The sequence below is a fragment of the Ascidia mentula genome, chromosome 1 (genome assembly GCF_947561715.1).
Source record: "Ascidia mentula chromosome 1, kaAscMent1.1, whole genome shotgun sequence".
NCBI classification, from domain to species: domain Eukaryota; kingdom Metazoa; phylum Chordata; class Ascidiacea; order Phlebobranchia; family Ascidiidae; genus Ascidia; species Ascidia mentula.
Window position 1 is genome coordinate 20,479,677 of NC_138566.1, and position 15,910 is coordinate 20,495,586.

At 36.9% G+C, this 15,910-nt stretch overlaps 6 protein-coding genes across 9 annotated transcripts; 1 reads left to right on the forward strand and 5 right to left on the reverse strand.

Annotated features, from left to right (window-relative positions):
• The first annotated feature begins 1,448 nt into the window (after positions 1-1,448).
• Positions 1,449-2,324, forward strand: LOC145906224 (ATP synthase F(0) complex subunit e, mitochondrial-like). The gene is made up of 4 exons (XM_082993651.1): positions 1,449-1,806; positions 1,886-1,940; positions 1,999-2,091; positions 2,185-2,324. The coding sequence occupies exons 1-4, from the start codon at positions 1,771-1,773 to the stop codon at positions 2,241-2,243; spliced, it is 243 nt and encodes an 80-aa protein (XP_082849777.1). The 5' UTR covers positions 1,449-1,770; the 3' UTR covers positions 2,244-2,324.
• A 30-nt stretch (positions 2,325-2,354) lies between these two features.
• Positions 2,355-8,925, reverse strand: LOC145891972 (double-stranded RNA-specific adenosine deaminase-like). 4 transcript variants are annotated; one of them, XM_082981973.1, is made up of 17 exons: positions 8,564-8,925; positions 7,902-8,014; positions 6,554-7,839; positions 6,366-6,478; positions 5,868-6,300; positions 5,641-5,806; positions 5,417-5,564; positions 5,231-5,364; positions 4,879-5,032; positions 4,537-4,732; positions 3,925-4,030; positions 3,797-3,865; positions 3,295-3,470; positions 3,079-3,206; positions 2,820-2,987; positions 2,567-2,764; positions 2,355-2,507 (listed from the first exon to the last, which is right to left on the reverse strand). In XM_082981973.1, the coding sequence occupies exons 3-17, from the start codon at positions 6,654-6,656 to the stop codon at positions 2,355-2,357; spliced, it is 2,445 nt and encodes an 814-aa protein (XP_082838099.1). In that variant the 5' UTR covers positions 6,657-7,839; positions 7,902-8,014; positions 8,564-8,925. The 4 variants fall into 4 exon arrangements, with proteins under 4 accessions (XP_082838099.1, XP_082838098.1, XP_082838100.1 ...); XM_082981972.1 differs by having other exon boundaries at positions 7,902-8,046; XM_082981974.1 differs by lacking the exon at positions 8,564-8,925 and adding an exon at positions 8,275-8,555.
• Positions 8,926-8,994: 69 nt separating this feature from the next.
• LOC145892018 (fatty acid-binding protein, adipocyte-like) lies at positions 8,995-9,839 on the reverse strand. Its single transcript, XM_082981975.1, has 3 exons — positions 9,728-9,839; positions 9,456-9,628; positions 8,995-9,394 (listed from the first exon to the last, which is right to left on the reverse strand). The coding sequence occupies exons 1-3, from the start codon at positions 9,798-9,800 to the stop codon at positions 9,194-9,196; spliced, it is 447 nt and encodes a 148-aa protein (XP_082838101.1). The 5' UTR covers positions 9,801-9,839; the 3' UTR covers positions 8,995-9,193.
• Positions 9,840-10,080: 241 nt separating this feature from the next.
• Positions 10,081-10,927, reverse strand: LOC145915933 (fatty acid-binding protein, heart-like). The gene is made up of 4 exons (XM_083002762.1): positions 10,785-10,927; positions 10,482-10,654; positions 10,321-10,425; positions 10,081-10,216 (listed from the first exon to the last, which is right to left on the reverse strand). Exons 1-4 carry the CDS (start codon positions 10,855-10,857, stop codon positions 10,151-10,153), a joined length of 417 nt encoding a protein of 138 aa, XP_082858888.1. The 5' UTR covers positions 10,858-10,927; the 3' UTR covers positions 10,081-10,150.
• Positions 10,928-11,674: 747 nt separating this feature from the next.
• On the reverse strand, positions 11,675-14,073 carry LOC145910191 (fatty acid-binding protein 9-like). The gene is made up of 4 exons (XM_082997228.1): positions 13,851-14,073; positions 13,518-13,690; positions 12,458-12,559; positions 11,675-12,001 (listed from the first exon to the last, which is right to left on the reverse strand). The coding sequence occupies exons 1-4, from the start codon at positions 13,921-13,923 to the stop codon at positions 11,951-11,953; spliced, it is 399 nt and encodes a 132-aa protein (XP_082853354.1). The 5' UTR covers positions 13,924-14,073; the 3' UTR covers positions 11,675-11,950.
• Positions 14,074-14,724: 651 nt separating this feature from the next.
• On the reverse strand, positions 14,725-15,479 carry LOC145901588 (fatty acid-binding protein, heart-like). Its single transcript, XM_082989326.1, has 4 exons — positions 15,342-15,479; positions 15,093-15,265; positions 14,847-14,951; positions 14,725-14,778 (listed from the first exon to the last, which is right to left on the reverse strand). Exons 1-4 carry the CDS (start codon positions 15,418-15,420, stop codon positions 14,725-14,727), a joined length of 411 nt encoding a protein of 136 aa, XP_082845452.1. The 5' UTR covers positions 15,421-15,479.
• Positions 15,480-15,910: the final 431 nt, after the last annotated feature.

Below are 15,910 nucleotides of genomic sequence, written 5' to 3' on the forward strand. Positions count from 1 at the left end.
AGTTTTGTCACCGAATCTTTCGCATTTTTCGCCGTCCGATTGACGTCTTCTTAAAGGCCGATTATGTGTAGATAAAAGCCTTATTACATTGTACTATTACAAAGCCACCAACGGAGGTAAACAGATTAAGGACCTGTGTCACTTGCTGCTTACAAGGTCAGCCTCACAAACATGTAACTGCCCATTATCATTTGTGGCAGTTTTCTTTTTCGTCCATGCGTAATTATGTTGTGATTTTATCCGTTATATAAGAATTTTGCCGATATATCCCATACAAAAATCAACCGGCACATTTCTTAAATCTAAAATTGTCCAAACATCTGGGAAATATTTCCGCAGCGGATAAAGAAGTTTTTACCTTAACTGCGTAACATTGGGTAACTTCTAAAGAAACATCACCCAGGCAGGTCAACATATGCGATTTACAGATCTGCCTGGGTGACGGTTCTTTAGCATCTTCCCTAACATTGCCTTTTTCCTTTTTTCACTCTCAGTCGCTGTTATAACCATGTCACGTGATCTACCGTTTATAGTCGCAGTGTATTTGCATAATCAAAACTGATCAGTATATTCAATGTATCTTAAATCAAATTTATTGACATGACACCAACAGGCATACAGAGCATTCAACTATTGAACTGCTACAGCAGGGCTGATCCTAGTAAATGCGAGATCCGTTTTTAAAAAAGTATACAGGTTCTGTATATTTCCAAAAAAAAAGAAATCTCAATTTAACTTCAATTTTTTGTCTTCATAGTCAATTTCAGGTCCCCAAGAAGCGCGGCCCCAACCTAAAAGCGCGGGGTCACCGTGTGGCCCTATTTGGTGAAATCGGTGAAATGTGCCTAGGAGCGGCCCTGTTGTTTAAAGTAAATTGGGCTGCGTAATTAGGGATACGGTAAGAATAGAAAGATACTTTTACACCGGGTCACAAAGCTTTTTCCATACTTGATCCACATGTAACATAGAAATCTGTGCGAATATTAACGCTACGATTTCGTGTAGTATTTTAAGTTCAAAAAATAACAGGTGGTGGCCCTGTTTACACCTAATCATTAAAATTCACAGACTTATATGTGGGTGAAGTTTGGAAAAAACTTTGTGACCCGGTGTAGTAGTATTTTCCGAAAGAATATTAATTCTAATTTGGCTGCGACAATGGTCGGATGAGAGAAAAGAAAACGTTTCTCTTTTCGTTGCTGAAGGTTACAGTCTTACGTGTGGTGTAACATATATTGAAGGTTGTGTGTTTATAAAATTAAGCGAATTACGCCAGATATATCTTTGCAATGTATTTTATTTGCATGCCAATAATGCTTTAGGTATGGGCTAGTTGTGACTAACTACTCCATAAAGTTTGCGTTTTGCAGAAGTTGTTACTGTACGCTGTTCTAAGGTCCAAACTTATGCTTTATTGATTAAATATTCATTTGCAGCAACGTGTTGATATTTTGCCTGTGTAAAAATGGTTTCTAGTCATGATGACAACACATGTTTTTTGCCTATCCAAAACAACATATTTAACACATGATTAATAAGTAAAACTAACTTCTTGAGCCATGTAGTACATTATTGCAGTAACAAGTGTCAATTAAACTGGTTTGTGCAGTAGGTTCCCATAAGTTGTCTATATTAAATACTAGAGATTGAAATGAGAACTATTTTCTTGATGTGAAGTATATCAATACATTCATTTAGACTGGTTGCACATGGATGGAGATTTATTTGTGTAACCACATTTTCAGGTTGTAAGTTTTTAATAAATTAAGCATGGCCACACCTGTGCAGGTTTCCCCTTTAATTAAGGTATGTTGAACATCGTCTCTAATGACTAATTTCTACACCAGGTTTTAATATTTCTGTTTTTTTTCTCTTCTGAATATAGACTGCTAGGTGGGGACTTCTTTCATTAGGAGTCCTTTATGGTTACAAGCATTATGGTAAAACATATACACATTTTTGTTGGTTTAAAATTGCTAACCACACATTATGTTGAAGGTACTGTAAAGGTTAAACGAGAAAATGAAAGGAAGGTGGAAATAGAAATCCGGGACAAATACCTTGCGGACAAGGCTGCCGCTGAAGAAAAAGGTAATCATGATGTAAACTACTGTTATGTGTTTAATGTTTGTATGACTACTGTTATATATTCAATGTTTGTATGATTATGATTGCTTTTTTCAGCTCGAATTGAATATGAAAGGGAATCCATACTGTTCCAAAAATCTCCACCAAAAGAATGAAATTTTAACTGCATTAATACTTTGTTTTGTGCGTGAAACCCCAGTTCCTCCAATAAAACATTTGTTTTGGTTGATATAAAAGTTACTTTGTAAAAACGTAAAAAGGGTCAGTTAAGAAAAGTCGTCCTCCTCAACTGGTTTGTTCATCCATTTTCCACAGCCGGCTTGAGCAAAAGCTAACTTCATTGCATTCTTCGCCTGCTGATATTCAACTGAAGCTTTTTTAGCCAAGGCATAAGTTTCCAGATCATTGCTTTTGGTGACCTTGATCATAAACAGAAAGTAGGATAGGGACATGCAGTACATGATGTTTTTATACATACCTGTTTATAGCATTTGAAAAGATTGGACTTGCACACATGAGAAATGGGATCTGAGCATCCATAACGTGCCTCACATCTTCCCTTCGTGCCATCCAAAACCTCAGCACCCACATCACCAGTAGTCCAGTTCAAACTAAACTCTCTCGTTTTTACCTTGCCCGTGTCCCTGCCGGGGTCGTCACCGCTGATTTTGCTTACCTTGTAACCACAAAACATTTGTTTCTCAACAATTTTCCTAGCTAGGCAAACTTACAGAAGGGTGTTGAGCATTAAACGGGGAAGTGTTCAAGCCGCCCATGTCCTGCAAATATTTGTCTAGTCGACAGCATATCGCCCTTGTCAGATGACCGTGATGAAAAAGCATTCCCAGTGTAAGCGATGACATGTAAATAGGCTCGATCACCCGACTGAGCAAAGCTCCCTAAAAATGCAACGCCCATCAAACACTTAAACCATACTACAGAAAATTTAGCACGAGGCTTTTACAAAACAATTTTGAGGCTTGAACGTACTTGGAGACCTAAATAATTCCATTTGGCCAGTTTGTCGCTGCACGACATTGTCCTCAGTCGTTCTCCTCGCAACAAGCCATCCCATGTCGGAACGTTGGCATCTTCGTCAATAGGAATGCATCCTTCACCTAAAATCAATGACAAAACAATTCTGCCTGACATGTTTTCTGAACAGTTTTTTCTATTGTACACGTCAAAATGTTAGGTAGAGCGCACCGTTTTCAACTTTGGTCCTCAGAACCCCCTGTTTCTTGTTGTCAAACAACGGCTTGTGGACATTTTCCGCTCCTTCCTCGTAATGTTCAATGTCGCTTTTTGCAAACAGCGCACTGTCTCCACATGGAGCCGTACTGATGTACAAATGAAAACGAATACCCGGTTTCAGACGTAGCCTGGAGTAGAGTGTACAACGTCACATATGTGAAAAACATGACATTTTTGGCGACAAAGAAGCACTTAAACTTCACTATGTATTTTATCGTCATACAAAACTGGCATTTGTGAATTTTTCTAAAATTTCAAATTGTTTTAAATTGGCAACTGAATGTCGTGAAGTCCGAATTTGCCCTGTTGTTTTAGATCATATATGCGTGACAGCGTCAGTAACGGATTATTGCGTCGTCGGTATAAACCTTCATTTATTTTGGTCGGCTAAAAACGGAAAGTCGCCAAAGAGTATTTGTGACATTAGTTTTGTTTACCGAAATCTGAAACCTACTTGTTGTTTTGTCCAGGTTCAAAAATGTTGTCCTCGGAGTCTTGGCCTGCAGGGTAGTGGAGCAGTTGACTGACAAGATACATAAATTTGTCGTTTACTTACACACGCAATTTTTTTGTTGAACTAACCTGTATAGATATCGCATTAGACCTCTGCGTGAAATAACTTCTGCGTGGCAATCGTTCACCGTTTCACCTTTTAGGCTTAACTTATCTCCTGCAACGCATCGATTTCCTAAAAAAGAAGGAGCAAAGTTTAACTCTACAGCAGCGGTAATATAACACATACAGATCTTTCACTAGCCATACAACCTTAAACGTTTTAGAAAAGATTTACGACAAAAATGTTGACACTAAGTCATGGTTAGAACAGGTTTAATGATAACAACAAATGTTACCAGCAAAAACGAACAGTGCATGTTTTCGAATGTGTCAAATGAAACCTTATGCTTCGATTTTTGATAACTTAGTTTAGTCAAATCGACAACAATTTATGTTGGTTTTAAACTGCGTTGTTCTACTTTGTTTTAGCGATACTGAAGCATAGGAGAAATTTGTACAATAATTGAAAACCTTTTTACAGGACTTTTTACAGAAGTCAAGGCAATTTGTGCGCAAAAAGGAAACGAGCTAATGTCATTGAATTCTAATTAAACCAAGGCTTTCAGGAGCATGTTTCATTGTTTAAGTGACAGGACTGTTTCACGAATGGAAAAATCACCATATAAAATCAAAACTAACCCGACGAGACACTGATGACTGTCCACCTACGCTCTTCTCCCCATCCTTCATCGGTAGTTTGTGACATGACAAATCCTGCAATAATTTTTCGACCAACAATCGTATCAGGCAGCTTTGATAGTAGCTCTTCAAACTTTTCTTTCACCATGCTGGCCACGCGGTCGTGGTAGGTAAATGATTGTGCGTTGAAGGACGCCTACCACAGAATTGACAATTAAACGAACACTTTCGGATGGCAAAACAAAAACACTAAATCATGTTAAAAAAATTATTACTGAAACGGCAAATACAATGTGAATATTCTACACAATTTCAACAAATAGATTTGCAAAATTTTCTTACTCCTGGAGTTCCTGGTGCAGCAACATGTTTCAACTTGCCTTCCTTGTCCAGCAAGTGTAAGGCAGCTTCTGCAGCTTTTAATTTGGATTCCTTTTTTGTAGAACCATCAACTTTTGCGACAACCCGACCACCCAAAGTGAGAATAGATGTAAACCTAAAAAAATGAACAAATGTATGTTTTGCTTTGACATGTTAAAAAAATATTGCAATGTTTTAAGGTTGCATTGACACTTTAAAAAATTAAATTTGTTTTATTATTTCAATTCTGTTGTATTTATAATAAAAATACTTGTTTAAGTTTCTATACTGAAAGGATGTGTGAGTTTAGCATTAAAAAAAGATCCAAAATTACCTTCGTTTGTGATCAGGTCCATGAATATTGCAGTCGAAGTTAATTAACATTTTGTTTGCCTGTGCATACTCATTTATTGCAGAAACCGCATTTTTGGATGAAGAAAAAAAGGTAGGTTTAAAACTGCATTCAACCTTAATACAAAACAACAATAAAAAGGAAATATTAAAATTAAAAATCCTTTACTTGCTGCTCAGGTGTAACACATTGTATTGCTTCAGCAGGAAGAAGTAACTTTAAAACAACTTGAGCAGCCTGCAGCTTTGAGTCTTTCTTTGAAATACCTTCTACTGGTTGGTAGGTTTCAGTTCCAAGCACAACAGATGTGAAAAACCTTGACGATATGTCATTTTAAAAAAGTGCACAAAATCCTCATTCATTGCACAATTAAAAAAAATTAAGAAACACACGTTTTCTGGTGTGGAGGTCCTTCATCAGAGACTTTGTACATAAGATTAAGTTTATTAGCTTGAGCATATTCATTTAACATTGACACAGGATTTTTTCCACTGTGTTCCTGTATTCCTGAGGATAATAGAAGGGAGTTGGCTGTCTCTCTACATAAACTGTTTTCAACTGGACAAGAAAAAAAAGACAGAAGTAACAACTGCAAATATAACTAATTTTAAAGCCATACTTTCATTTTTCACAGGGCCAAGATCATTGGGAACTGTGGGCGGGGAAGATGTTGTGGGATATGGCTGGGTATGGCCATATTCAGCAGGATAGTAAGCGACTTGGGGTTCTGGTTTTGGTACAAACTGGTCATTGCTGGTATCCCCACTCAATGTGAAGAAAGAGGGTGGCAATAAAACTTTATCTGATGTGCTTTTGTCAGGACTGTAGGATTTTGTGTCATCATTTCCGAATGTGCTCTTTACAGATGTATTGTAAATTTGTGAAGAATTATTTGGAGTAGAATTTAATGAAGAAACAGTTTCTGTAATTTGTGCAGCTATAGGTCCACCATAAGACCTGTACCTATCCTTCCCATTCGGAAGCAAATACCACTTTGGGGGATTGCTGTCAGTTCTAGTAATTAAATGCTGCTTTTTCATCTCATACAAAATCTAAAACCAAAATTTAGCATCTGATAATAGCAATTAAAACATAATAAAATTTAAAGAGAAATTACTTTATTAAGAGATTTTTTGTCCATTGACATCATTTTTGTCAGCTTTGATATCTGAACCTCATCTTCTTTACACTCATGTAGTTTACAAAGAATTTCAATGTGGGTTGCATCACCTGTTAAAAAATAATAATTTTAACACAAAAATATTTTCCAATAACATCTATTTTACAAAAAATGGCACAACCTACCAGAGTGCTGACTTTTGGTTGCCTGTCGTTGTGAGTTCCTGTGCCTGTTTGCAACCCAGTGAGGACCTCTTGTGGACCGCTCAGTCCTGTAATTTCTTTTCATTTTTTGCCACAATTACCTTTCAACAGTTATCACTGTTTAAAAGTTGATGCAGCTTTCATAATTGAAGAATACTGACAAGCATATCAATGAATATAAAAAAATGAAACAAGATGGACTCTATATATTACATATGTTACTTCCAAGCAAAATATACACTCTAATAGGAATCTTTTGTTTTTCAAAAAACTAATTCTTTCTCATTTGTACAGATAAATGCCATTCATGTAACAAAATTCATGCAAGTACCGCATTCCGGCAAAAAACAACAACACCTGGTGTGTCCCATTAGTAAAATTATTCATACATTAAAAAAAAATATTCCAGTGTTCATAGACTGTGGTTACTTGTTTCAGCGTGATTTTTTACTTTTATCAAGCGCTAACACACATTAGCAAGTGCAATCTCAGTTTATAAAACACCTGACACACAACAGAAGTTTTTTTATTCAATTCAGACCAAAGGCAAAAAAATCTTCAACGCTTTCTGTTCTGTCGGTACTTTTGAGTGACCGTAATGTTCTATCCACAAGTTTATGTGAAGAAGACAAGCCTAAATTTAGCTAAACTCACAAGTGTAACACAGTGCATACAATAGAGTAGTGAACATTCTTAAAAATATTTCTTCGTTGTTACAAAACTACAAAACTTGATTTTCCACAACGGAACCAGGTTCTTGATTTCGGTAAATCCCCATCGTCGAGATTTTGATCACAGATCACCACGTTCTAAAGTTTGTGAACGGCATCTTGTTGTAAATCGTTTTCCATTTTCAGACTTCAAATACTTCTTTACAATAATCTATGTTGGTTACAGAGTGAATTTTTTATGGTTTGGGCAGTAATACACAATACACATATCATCGATCAATTTTATTACTTGTTAGCTAAGGTTTCAGGAAAGTCATCATCAAAATAATTTGGTGTTATCATGTGTGGTAGTTTATTAGCTGATATTTGTTTCAAAACTTGGTTTGTGTTTTCACTATCACTGTGTTCCTCTATATGGTTGGTGAAAGAATTATCGATGGCCTGATACGTTTGTTCCGACAAAGCAAGTTTTTGATCGTTTGTACGAAGGGCCAATTTTGGCTCTTGTTTGTGGTCATTTGTAACAATTAAGCTCCATTCTGGGGGATTCGTTGAAGTTTTTTTCACCAGGCTTCTCTTTTCCATGTCGTACAATACCTACAAAAGTAGGAATCAAATCAATGGTCGTTGATTCTTGGGTAATGCTGCAATTTACTTACGCGGTTAACTGCCTTCTTGGGGATGTTTAACTCTTTAACCAAATCACGAGCAAACCAAGGTTTCGTTTTCAGAAATGCTGTAATACGTTCTTCCAATGTTTTGTCATCCATAACTGGTAATATTTGCAGTCAGTCACAAAACTTTCTAATTAAAAATGATGAGACCTTTTAGGTCGAAACAGTGGCCATCTGTCTGTAGCTTATACACAATAAAAATGTACTGTTCACAGTGGAGACTCCACACCTGCTTAACGTATGGAAGTCGTTAATTAACCCAAAATTATATTTTAGGGACAATAACAAAGCCATTTACATTGGTTCAAACTAGTATAGACCAAGGAAAATTTAATATGGGTGTAGCCTTTCAACCCACCTTAAAGTCCAGTCACCAACCTGATTATTTATTGTTTGCGGAAAACTAGTATCAAATAGCTGTCATTAAATGATACAGAGGTTTAAGACAATACCCAAATTACAACAACATATTTGTCTGTAGGTTATGACAAACAAAAACGCAATAAATGCACATGCCATAGAGTTGGCATGGATTATGAGTTTTACTTTTCTAATCAATAATGTTCCAGGGCCAGGCTGATTTTGTTCCAAGGCTTTTTTTTATTTCCATTACGATAAAATTTGTGTAAGAAAACCTGCATCATTACCTAATCCTCTGGTTATAGGACAACAGTATGTACAAATCACGGATTGTCCTCAAATAAAAAGAAGACGGTCCAAGTAACATGTTCCTGTACGTAACTACTGGTAGAAAGCAAGGCTAGCTGCCCCGCAGGTAACTTTTCTCCCAACGTTCAAGCGGAAAACAGTTTCACAATGTGGGATTTCCCCCTTTTCGCTCAAACGGGGTGGAACGAACTTTTCAGCTTGTCAAGAATAAACACCATGAAAAATATTACAACTGTTTGAGAAACCATAAAACGGCTTTGATAAAAATAACAATTTGCTTTTCTTCGTTGCTGTTAATTACTGTCATCACACCATGAACAACATTGGAATAATGACATTTCGTGATATTGAATTAAAATTTAGTAAAAAATAATTTTGTCGAAACATCTTCCATCTTTATTATCTGGAACACAAATCAAATTATCTTAGTTTTGTTGGGCATAGAATAAGTCAAAGGATTAACGTGCAATGCGATCCAGTGTATAAACAGTATGGGTTTATGAATGATTAACCAAAAAGAGCTTTGGTGGCTGCTGCGGCGCTGACAGTGTAACGAAAGCGCACATACTTTTCATTCGTTAAAAGCGAACAATTCCTCGGACACTTGGCTATGAAGTATATCGCCCTTTTGAAAAGTTCCGTTTAAATTTGGTAGTTATGTTTAAGTATTGCAGCATATATATGATCGCAAAATTCAATGTCATCACCGTAATTAGAATGTTCTCCTCGCGGAGTCTGGTTATTTCACAGAACTTGTCGTTCCAATATTGTTCCTGGATAAGTTTATTTTCTTTCCAATACATTTTACTCTGTAGAAAAGTATGGAATTGATTTGCAAATACTTTTAAATCCAGCCAACGGCGCTTATACTTTGCATTTTCGCCCATCAGGCGTTGATTCGTGAAATTCTTCCCCTATGACACAACTTATTTCAAATGTTTTTAGTGGGGTAACTGTTTTCAGATGAATTGTGTCGCCCTCGATTTCCAACACCAACGTAGGTTTGGCAAATTTCAGTATCTTCCTCAAAAACAGGTTCATTCCTGAAAGTTTCAAAATTTTAGTAGGCTATTTCCCTTTCCAATTAGCCACCATTAAAACTATTAATAACACTTTGTACGATCAATTTATGCGTCCCAAACCTAGTGCTTTCATATAATCTTCCAAGTGTTCAGATCTTTGAAGTTTCCAAACGCCAACCAAACTGTCTGACATTGTGACAATATGTTTCTTTGACCCAAGCACTGATGGCTGCACTGCTCTCCCAGACAATAACACTTACTTTCATGCTGTAACTCGATCTCTTGCCTGTGCCCTGTGAAAAATGGTGGATTAGCGATATATGATGTCTCGATGTAAACTCTTTGCAATGGAAGTTTTACGACTTTTATTACGCGCCTGCATCGGTCATTGACAAGTTATCTAAGATCTTTTGTGCCCTGATTTTCCATTTCTCCCAGTAGCACATGAAGCAATTTGATTTCACAGCAATTGTTTTTATGTTATGGCACAATTGTATTAGCGATGTGGAAAGAAAGCAAAATTTGTAAATAGAAAATATTTATTTATGTCATATGAAACCTAATTCGTTCGTAGATGAGTTTTGCAACAGTTTTTCCCATCTCAAATTTCTGAAAACCAAAAAAAGCAATATGTTGTTGGATCTTGAAAGATCTATGTGCTAAATATATCAAAAACATGCTATACGATTAAATCTTGCAGTATAATAACTTACGACAATAAGAAAATCTCCCTCGCGGTATCTGGCGGTTTCACAAAAGTTTCCTCCTTCCCAAGTTTGCAGATGTAACAAAGCGTTTCCTTTCCAGTGCATTATGCTCTGCGACGGACAAAGTTTTTCTGGTGCCGAATCAATCAAATTAAATTCTTGTTTACCCTGCACTTTCGTCCATCCCCAAGTTCCTCGTCAAATTCTTCTCCAATGGTGCAGCGTATTTCTATTGTACGAATAGTGGTTTCGTTTTTTAGGAAAAATGTTTTTCCGTTGATTTCTATGGTCAAAATTGGCTTGAAATACTCCATCACATTTTCGTTCACGAGTTGAACTCCTGAGAATTTTAATTAAACAATTAGACAACTGCGTCGGCGGTTAACACGCATGAGTGATTTGAGCAAACAATGTTAAAGCCTCGTTTTTTCTCTGGCGAAACAGTCGATTGGAAGTCATGTTTTTTTTACCTAGTGCTTGCAGGTAGCCACCAAAGTTTTCCGAGTCTTTTATCTTCCACACGCCGCTGATAGATTCAGCCATTATTTGTACTATTTCCGCTGGCACCCAGCTGTTTACCACTACACTATTACATTATCTTATTGACAACATCTCTAAATCACCTTGAAAGTGTACAAATACGTTTGTAAATTTTCAAACTCTACGTACTGAAGCTTGATAGTTTAATCCTATACAGAACTTTACGCCATGATAGCGAACTTAACCAACATCATGAACGTTGGTTTTGTTCCTGATTGTTCTTTATGGGTGTGTCTCAAATCGTCGTTCTTAGAATAACAATGAGAAGAACCCAATAGAGACGTAACGGACCACAACTACATCTTGTTATCGAAAGCATTTTAACCCTACTAACCTTGCTGTAGAAAGGCCCAATAATATAATGCGACTTTCCTATTTTGTTTGCTCCGGTGACTCACACGTGCTTGTCAAACAGAAACAAAGTAAACAAAAAAGTTGTGATTTATTTGAAGAACTTTGTCCGAACCTAACGGATCTTTGTTCTGTACACATCAAGTAAAAGTTAGGAGAAAACGAATTTAGAACTTGTTTACAAAATCTGCTAAGTGATACTTGCTCTCACTGTTTGGTATAGGTGTCGGAGTATACTATATAACATCATCCAACGACTTCAATTTTTTCAATACTCGGCAACGTCGCCCAAGCGCCCTCTACTGTAACCATAATTGGTGCTAACTACATCTTCGTGTCAATACAGTAGAATATATTACAAATCAGTGAGCAACATACTGATTCCCCGATCCCATAAAGGCCCTCTACACGGTACTGGACCATTTCTGCGAAGATTTCGTCATGCAATACACTAAACTGCTTAAAAGTTTTCTTAACACTTTTATTGAGCTTCTCTCAATTCGACGATAATTGCATAAAATATATCGCGTTACATAGTATTGCTTGCGTATACAGTAACAACACCAGCACCATGTCATTTCTTCATATTCGCTGTGAAGAAGTAAAAGCCGCCAAAACCACAAGCAACAAATTGGATATGGGCAAGAGCTACATCAGTAGCCATCAGTTGCGATAACAGAAATTACCAATTTAAATTAAGTTTGTGTTGAAACTCCTCTTATCTTCTGCCCAGCGAAAATCGCATTTATTTTTTCTCGTAAATCAGTTTTGCGACAACACTTCCGAGTTTAAATCTCTGAAACACAAATAACAATGCTTTATTTTTTCAGATGTCAATTAAAATCGTACACTTTCACAAATATAACAAACGGTTTTCCTGCATATCTAAGCGATATGTATAACATTAGTGACTATTATAATGTACCAAGCCAAAAACTGTACGTTCTAGGACCATAGTCAACAAATTGGTGCTTGGTGTTTGTGACCGGCAAAATCGCGAATTGAACGGCTTAAAATACTAAAATAGTTGCAACGATATTTTTAAACCAACCAAGCAAGTTACATTCCAATTGGGACCCTGAGGTGTAAAATTCCAAACTTAAACATTTGCAAGAGGGGTTGCAACATTTGTGAAGAAAGAAGCCCATAAAAATATTATAATGAACCTGATATTACCACAAAAATGCCAATACTTTTCCGTATACATATCTTTTAGAAACATTAAAAGGCCATTGTGTAGTTTAACACTTACAACTATTAGCAAATCTCCTTCGCGGTATCTTGCCGTCTCACATATTCCTCCGTTCCAAGTTTGGTCATGAATTAGGGCATCTCCTTCCCAATGCATTTTGCTCTACAAGAACAATATGCCTAGTATTTATGTCAAGTAATGTTTCTCCCTGTTAATTTTGGTCTCTTCCTATAAGGCAGGGGTGGCCAACATTTCAATCGTTTAAATTTAGCTGGTCGATCGAATATGATTTTGTGTTGTTTCATGAAATAGGTAAATAAACATAATCGTAAATTTTGTGACAAATTGCTCCGTTAAAACCTAAAGCAACAGTCATACATTAAGTAAATCATGAATTAGTAAAAAGTTTTCTTGTCGATCCTATCTTCTCACAAGTCGGCCATGAATGATAAATTTGGCTTTTAGATAATGAATAAGTGGTTGAGGAATTTTAAAGGTTTTTTTTATTGCCAATCAGATCTTGTCTGAAGACGAAACAAAATCGGGATGGAATAGTAAAAAAAATTGTCATATTTGCTATGGGCTAAAGTAATCATTTTGGTGCAGTATCGAGGTTATATATAGCAGGGGTGAGCAAACTTTTCGACTCACGAGCCGGAAATTATTAAAAATTTGACAGGAGAGCCAACGGACCAAGCGAGTATAAAGTGGACAAGGAGTGTTCGTTCACATTACAGTTCCTGAACATATTTTCTTTCAAAGTTACCGAAGTACAATTTTTCGAAGCTACCGAAAACAATCGTGCACTAAAATTAAGATACATTAAACTGTATCATGAACAGTGTTCTTAAGCTACACTAATTTATACCGACCACTGACGGGCCTGATTGAAAGACCCATGGATCAGGTGTGATTTTCGGGCCGGAGTTTGGCCATGTCTGATATATACGGTAATAAAGAAAACCAACCCGAAGAGTATGTGAACTACAGTTAGATGAAAACTGTGTGTGGGATTGGCCACATTAAAAAAAACTTTAATGATATCTAAGGACTACATTCACAACTCAGTTTGCAAAATATTAAGTTATGTTTTACCTTCATAAATTAGTACAAAGTTCACCTTGCATTTCCGTCCATCTGGTGGAGTTTCTTCAAACTCCTCGCCAATGGTGCAACTTATTTCAACCGTTTGTAGTTTTGTTACATTCTTCAAAAGAAACGAGTTTCCGTTGATTTCTATGGTCAGCGTAGGCTTGACAAACTTCATCAACTGTCTGTTGGCCATGTTAACCCCTGTGAAAATGCAACAAGTTATTGTGATAGTTAACACATGGCTATATAGTATTCTACGTTACGCATGACTGATCAAAAGTCAATGCCGTGCGTTTGCTGGAAAAAACTGATCGTTCATACGAAAGAACCGCTCTATAAACTACTATTCAGTTTTGTTTACCTAGTGCTTTCAAATAGTCATCAAAATGTTCAGAATTCTTCATTTTCCAGACTCCACTAATTGATTCCGCCATGTTTGATGAACTTACCTTAAAAATCTACACTATTGCACTAAAATCTGTTGGTAAACACGAAAGCTTTCCACTTTCAACAAATTGGGATATTTTATACATCAGCTACCAATCCCTCGCATCTAAGCTTTATGACGATATTTTCGAAACAATGCCCATACTGAAACCTTATCTCCTGTGGAGCTCTTTACACAGAGCTGTAAGCGCTCGCCGGTTTGTTTGTGTGGAAGTGAATGCCTAGAGCTGTAAATCCTGGAACAAGACCGTCTCGCTCTGCTTGCTGATATTATGACGTCAGTAGTGTCGCGCTGCTGTGTTCGGCTGCGCCAGTCACGAAAAAATGTCATGAAATGGCTTGTTGCTGATTGATTTACCTTGTGATAATGGCAAAAAAAACAAAAAAGATGTGTAATAAGCAAAGCGAAAGTGATATTCACATTTTGATTATCACTGCATAAAATATCTGTTAGAGCTGGACGTCATTAAATTCCTTCACGTGAAAAATTTAGCAACGACCTCTCTTAATTTTTTATTTCAGACTTAGTGCAGGTAAATTGGTCTTTATTGGTTCATCCATGCAACCCTTCTTCTGCGTGAGGTTGTGACGCAAAGCCATTTCAGTTTCCCTTTTAAACTACATTTGTGCTTTACCGTAAAAATTTTAAACTTGATAACGTATAAGCCGACGTGACAAACATTGTCAACTGCTATCCAAGGGTCTAATTCAAAAACTTGTATTTGCGAACATCAAAAACACAAGTAGCCGTAGTTGGCCACAATTTACACAGAATTGCTGTCACCAGGTTACGCTTCACGCTTGAACTTTCTAATGCACTTCGCGTCGTCCAACACGAACTCCTAATATCGAACTTGGGTTAGAAATGTGAAATTCGTGGCATAATTTGTTGTTTTTTTTTTTAACAAACCATGACTAGCAGACCGTCATCGTCCACATATCTCGTGCTTGTGGAAACTCTGCCGTCCCATTCCTGTTTATGTACCAACTTGTGTCCGTCCCAGTTCATTATAGACTGCACACACATAAATGGCCAATAAAAAAAACAACAAAATACATGAAGGCGAGTTAAAAAGTCACTTTCGAAAATCACAGGACGTTATTACATGAGAGGTCTAAATTAAACCGGGAATAAATAGTGAAAAGTTTGATGTACCTTAGTTTTGCTTTTATCTGGCATCGTTTCTTCAAACTCTTTGCCGACAGTGCATTTGATTTCAGTGGTTCTTGCTGTGCTTATACTTTTATAACAGAACTCATCGCCGTTCAATTCAACCACAACGTCGGGCTTGCTGAGATTGGCCAACTTTCGAATCGGAAAATTAATGCCTTGAAACCAATTCCAAGTTGCCGTCAGTAAACAAAGTTTTTCAAGCTAGGTGAAAGTTTTTAGTAAGACACTTACCAAGAGCTTTTAAATAGCTGTCAAATCCATCCGAAGAAGCAAATCTCCATTTTCCAACCATACTTTCGCGGTTGGCCATTTTCAAAGACTTTGTTTATTGACTAAAAGTTTGACTTACATAACAGGTACCAATCACAGCGCAGACATACAGCAGTACACGCAGTCAGAATGGACTTATGCAGCCTCTGCAAACAAACTCTGTCAGGCACAGAAATCGCTTGCCACTCGTAACATGAAACTAAACCGCAATTCTCTTTGTTACATGAAGTTAACAAACTTGTTTTACCACGGCCACAACATTTTAGAGTCTAATCTACGTACAGCCAAGTAATTTGTTCTTGTCTTTTTCTGCCTGATGCAAGCGCACAGAAAAATGTTATGCAACATGTCACATTGCCATCACGGAATTCATGCACGTCTGTTTCATGATACAGTTTTACCAATGTGGTTAAGTTTGACTGATTCTGAAGCGAAAAAGAGGGCAATTTTATATTAGGACTGCTTTTCTCCGTGCGTTGGGCTCCAACCTGTTCAGCATCTTTGAACAGATTATAATATTTGTGGCTTTA